Here is a 6,112-nt window from a genome sequence, read left to right as displayed (position 1 = left end):
TAAATTCTCACATTGTCATTAATGGCTCAACGAGCTTCATAAATTTCAAATTTAATACCCGTTTTTAGACATTAATGACACTCACCAACCAATAACTTCTAAAACCATTCATACCAGGTTTAAATATTCTAAATAACTTCTATTAACTTTATTTAAATCAATGGGTTTGAATCCGTAACTTATATGAATCAAAAATCATCATCCCATCCCAAACCCTAATTTTAATCCTTATTAAAATGAAGAGTAAGGGAGCAAAAGGGTTTAGGAATCTTACCTCAGGTGATTTGGAGCTTCAAACCCTCTTAAATCCATCCCAAAGTCATGCCCTTGTAGAGCCCTCTTCATTGTCTTCATTTTTCTCTCACACTCTTCTATTTTTGACACTGATTCATGACTAAATTCTACAGAATTCACATCATGCATTGCGGCACATGTATTATATGCCACAGTGTATGGTACAAAAAGGGGTCACTCTACTTGTTTTGGCCTCATACATCACGAGTCAACATGAATGCATTGCGGCAAGTGACACAAAAGCTTTTCTCCTTCTTTTTCTCCACTTTTAATGCCCAAGTGACCTAATCTCACCTTGGACCTACATTTAAACTTGAAATCTCAACTAAAAACATTCATTAGTCTCCTTTGATCACACACCATATAAAATCATACTTAATTACCCTTAATTAGGTTTATTATTAGGGAGTAAATCTTCAGGATGTTATAATCCACTCCACTAAAGACTAAGATGGAAGGCAATGAGGGTAGTGAGTAGAATGTGGGAGAAAATTTTTCACGTTTAGTAGCTAGTACAATATGATCAACTCCACTAAAGATTTTTTTTTTCTAGATGTAATTAATTTTTAGTGTTTAGTAGAGGACAATTTTAAAAGTTATATATATTTTTTATTCTAAGTAAGAACCATGGTTATTTAGTGAGATTTTAATATTTTATGGTCTTCAATTAAAATTAATAACCTTAGGCAATTCTTGATTGTCATTTTTCCTTTATATTATCCCTAACAATGAAATATTAAAAAAAGAATACAAAAACCCCTTGTTCATCCTTATGTTGCACTCGCTTGATGGTGCTTCCCACTTGATTAGAGCTGGAAAAACGGGTTGAACCTACGGGCCAGCCTGTTTAACTTGCAAAATTTAATGAGTTGAGTTAAACAAATTAGCTTGTTTTTTAAAACGGATCGGGCTAGCCCAATCTGAAAAACTAGTTGGCTAACCTACGGCCTAGCATATTTTTTTAAAAATAATTTTTTATTTTTTAATCATATTACATCTTTTTCTAAATCTATAGTAATGACTATATTTCTTGAATATATAATTTATGACTCCCAAATATATTATTTTTATAAAAAATATAGTGTAAATTCTTTTTACAATTTGAAAATAAAATTTTTGTTATAGTTTATAAATAGATGATTTATTAGTTTTTATAGAAATATTTTAAATATATATATTATTTATTAATCTCATAAGATCTATTAATTAAAATTATAAATATAAATTTATTAAAAAATAATATGAGTTTATATTTAAATTTTTTTTCTCAGTGAGAAAAATAACACACCCAAGTGAGAAGATAATTAATAATAAAAATCTAGCAAAATAAATTTGTTTAGTTCAATTTTATGTTTATTTTATTTATTTATTTTTTTAATTACTAATTTAATTTAAAATATAAATTAAATATATATATTTATATTATATAAATTTTAAATTGTTAAAATAATTTTTATAAATTTTTGCAGGCCAATCTGTTAAAAATGAATTAGGTTGACTTTTTTAATTTATTTTATCTGATGGGCTGACTCAATTCAATTCAAAAAAACAAAATGTCAGCCCGCTGGCCCGTTAACGGGTCGAGGTATTTCCGTGAGGTAGCGTGAGTTTGACGCAGAAGCGAGTTGGTGGAGGCGGTGATCAGAGATGGATCCAGACGCTCTGGCAAAGGCCTTCGTGGAGCACTACTACTCTACCTTCGACACCAATCGTGCCGGTCTCGCCAATCTCTACCAGGATGGCTCCATGTTGACCTTCGAAGGCCAGAAGATCCAAGGCGCTCAGAACATTGTTGCCAAGCTCACTAGTCTCCCCTTCCAGCAGTGCCAGCACAGCATCACCACCGTTGATTGCCAGCCCTCCGGCGTCAACGGCGGCATGCTTGTCTTCGTCAGCGGCAACCTCCAGCTTGCCGGTGAACAGCACGCCCTTAAGTTCAGCCAGGTTGGTTTGATTTCTTCCTCAATGGAGCGGGATCCCTGGATTCATCCCGTTAGGGTTTCTGATTTTGTTGTCGTTATGGTATTTTAGATGCTCCCCGGTCGGGTTCGGTTGGGTCGGTTTCTCAATGCACCGATTCTATTGTTTGATTTGATGACATGCCATTTTGAAGTCTGTGCTTTTGATAAGTGACGATACGTATTTCCCGTCTCAAAAGTAATCGTACTGGATCTGCCTTGAATCGTAGTGTCCAATACTCCTCTCACACTTTTCGCTTATAGTTCTGGATCCAGTTTTTGCTAGTGTTTACTTTATGCTGTTTCTGTGTCGGTAGATCTAAAATTTCCCCCGTTTGGTTCATTTCCCTATTGTTTCATGTCTCTCCTTGTATGTCATCTAATTAAAACTCAATTGTTAAATAACTCCATATCATTTCGAAGTGATGGGTCGGGGACCATGACATATTTAGTTATTGTCGCCGTCTGTTTTTTTTTTTTTTTGTGTGCGTGTGCTTGTTGCATTTGTTTTCATAATTGTTTTACATGGGACTAAAGCTGTGGAGGAGTGTTGTTGGATAGTGTGTCATAGGTCGATGGCGTGTGGCTTACTATTGTAATAGAAGCTTCTGGGGTTATAGGCCACACAGCAGCAACTTTGGTGCACATAATTTTGCAATTCAACATTTGCATAAAAGACGAGTAGATTAGCTATATATACAATAATATATCCAAAGAACAAGTTAAACAATTTGGTGATGACATGTGGTGCATTGTACGCCATGATGTGTGACTGTAAGTGCGCCCTTGCATGCGTGTATATTGATGTAGAAGGAGCTCTAGCATGTTAACTCCCTTTTTGGATTCCTGCTACCTTCAACTTTCACACGTTTTTTAAACTTATAATCTAGATATTTGTGGTTTCTTGAAAGTTTTTGAGCATGTTTCTGAACATAGAAGCATTTTGGTGGGTAAACCATCAACTTTAACTGTATATTATAATATGTACTAAGCCATAAACTGTCATGTCACCCGAGTGAACTTTACTTTGTAATGTTTCTTGGCCAGACTGTCGAGGATCAAGCACGGGGTTATGCATAAGTGTATACTATGGTCAAGTTCTAACAACAGTTGTGAGGCTTTGCTAATAGCTCAAGACTTATGATGAGTGAGTGCAAGCATGATGTGTTATTCTCTAGACACATTTGGCGTGCACTGTGAGCCATGACCCTAATTTTAACTTAAATGAATGGAGATAATGAGAAGAAAGAAACTAATTAGGAGAGATGGAATTTAGAAGAATAAAGTAGGAGGTGGAACCATGAAATTAAAGAAGGTAGAGATGAAGGAACTAAGAGGGAGAGAGGATAGGAAAGAATTGAAGAAGAAACAGGGAGAAGAATTAAAGCCTTATCCAGGAAGGCTTTGAGAGAGGATAAAAGAAATGAGTGAGCCATTGAGGGACTGGAGTGTGCAAACAGAGATTAAGAAAACCTCAAAACTCAGATATTGCCCTTTTGCATGTGTAGCATTGCACAAAATGACAATTGCAATGCCATGTGTTGTGCGTCTCATTGCACTTCCAAGTATCAACAACCATGGATGATGATTTTCTTAGAGTGGATTTCTGTTTAATCTGCCATTGATGTTTATTTCTTCTTTCAATTCATTAAATACGTGTTTCTGAAGTAATTTTCTTTCAACAAAAAGTCTAAGTTAACTGAATGATGCTTTTTGGTTGGGCGACTTTGTACTTTCTATTGTATGGACATAGCCTCTTAAATAAATGCCAAGGGGTGTATGCTTTGCCACCCCCCTCTCTGTTCTTTTGAAGGTAAGGTGAAAAAAAGGTTGAGGTATTTTTGTTTGTCTTGGCAGGATAGGGCTGGTTTATATCAGTTCATCTAAGCAACAATTTTAATGGGGTTTGTAGCCTGGTGTTGTGTTTTCTCCCTTTATTTTCCCCTTTGGCCCTTTCCATCTCTATCTATCTCCTTTTTGGAGGCATGTTGTTATATGCTCATTTTGTTAAGGTAGTATTACTATTTGTTTGGTTACATGTGCTCTGATGGCCTATGTGTAATATTTCTATTTTCATAATGGATTTTCATGCCAACTTTAGATTGTCAAGAATTGTTTATTTTGGGGAATGGTGTACCTTGTTGAAATTACCTGTATCCTTTTACCCACTTGGGACCTGCATGTGGAATATTTCGAAGTGTTTTTAAAATCTTCTCATATAATATAATGTCTGTCTATACGTGTGATACTTGCTATGTATTGCATCCAGACCCAATTAGATGCTTACTAAAGAATAGGATATGGGGGCAAATTTTGGCTGTTTTAAATCAATTTTTGTGTAGTTCTCATGAAGTTGCCCACGCTTTTCTGTAATAATTACTTAAAATATGATTTTTTGTTGTGTTTTAATTTAGAGATATTATTGTCTCTCGTGCTTTCAGATGTTCCATTTGATACCAACAGCGCAAGGAAGCTACTATGTGTTGAATGACGTATTCCGTTTGAATTATGCTTGAAAGTAGACCATGCAACGTGACCTGAAAGGTCGTTGAAGAAGTTTGACTAATAGCTTCGCTTTGGAGTTTGGTCATTTGAAACTGAAAATGTTTTTTTTTTTTTTTTTGGTGTGTGGAACGCTTGTGTTCTGTTTAGAAATTTCTGTTTGATTTGTTAAAATACTTTTAAGGATAAATTGTTCTAAATGCATGGTACCGGATATTTACATTTTATATCTCCATATGTCTCGTATGAGATATGGACCCCCAAGTGTTGGGAATTTTTCGCCTCTGTCAAATTGGATATACGGTGTCATTGATGTTCTCATTCTTCCTGACTGCTAAGATTAAACGTTAATTTCTTTGCACGTTAATGGTGTCATTGATAATCCGGAAGAAAAAAAATGCTTTTTTTTTTTAAAGTGGATCCAGCGTAAGTATGGTAATAGAGCTGAACGTCAATGGGATCAAATCTTGGGAAGAATTTTCTAAGCCGCTTCTTGCTGATGCAGAAAAGAGTCATGAAGCTCTCATAATGGCTCTTCTGGTAAAGCTAATATTAGAATTGGTGTTAGATCACACATGATTTACCCTTATTGAAACTTTTGGAAGGTCACTGTTACCTCAACTCTTGCCTTCGAATGCTGATTTGGCAGAACTGCCTCATATGATGCAGACCAAGAATATTATGCTGCACATTCTTCACTTGCTTTGATTCTTGTCCGGGAGAAAAAGTAGGGGAGAAAACTCTCCGTAAAATAATTTATTATAACAACAATGAGTTTTATTTTATTAGATGGAGTTGGTTATATGGATTATAAAATGTTATTGTGCTTTATCATTTATTAAATTTTTAAAAATATTATTAAAAAATCCTGCTCAAAAACTTTTAAAAATATTTTCTTCGATGAGTTTGGTCTTTTTCTACTTTTTTTGATAGAGTTTAAAGTTATTTATTTCACTCTTTTTATAGTTACCTTTGATCTAATAAAAAAATTTATTATGCATAGAGATTTTGCCTCCTAATTTTCTCCTCTTCTTTTTTTCTTCCTATTTTTCTCTCTATCTAAACCAAGTTCTCTTCTGCAAAGGTGGAGTACCCAAGTTGTCTATTATCTCAACAAAGGGATGAAGCATCAGTAAAGGCTTATTTAGTAATTTATTTTGAGAATAGTTTTTTATTTGATAATGTGTTTTTAAAACGTGTGTTAGAAAACAAAAAAAATAAAATATTGTTATAAAAAACAGAAAAATAGAAATAACTTTTAACTGTTTTAAGATTATTGTGTTGAAGAATAAGAAAAAATGAAAAAAATATTTATTTTTATTATTTTTTTATTTTTAAAATATATTTTATAAAATATT

The 6,112-nt window shown here is 33.8% G+C and overlaps 1 protein-coding gene across 1 annotated transcript; it reads left to right on the top strand.

Moving 5' to 3' along the window:
- Nucleotides 1–1,901: 1,901 nt before the first annotated feature.
- Nucleotides 1,902–5,075, top strand: LOC129310169 (nuclear transport factor 2B). The gene is made up of 2 exons (XM_054952041.1): nucleotides 1,902–2,238; nucleotides 4,694–5,075. Exons 1-2 carry the CDS (start codon nucleotides 1,942–1,944, stop codon nucleotides 4,766–4,768), a joined length of 372 nt encoding a protein of 123 aa, XP_054808016.1. The 5' UTR covers nucleotides 1,902–1,941; the 3' UTR covers nucleotides 4,769–5,075.
- Nucleotides 5,076–6,112: the final 1,037 nt, after the last annotated feature.

Source organism: Prosopis cineraria, unplaced genomic scaffold (assembly GCF_029017545.1).
Source record: "Prosopis cineraria cultivar Desert tree isolate PC_DT_omini unplaced genomic scaffold, ASM2901754v1 PC4, whole genome shotgun sequence".
In the NCBI taxonomy this organism is placed as follows: domain Eukaryota; kingdom Viridiplantae; phylum Streptophyta; class Magnoliopsida; order Fabales; family Fabaceae; genus Prosopis; species Prosopis cineraria.
Note: the sequence above shows the minus strand (reverse complement) of the source record. Positions and strands in the feature narration are given on the sequence as shown.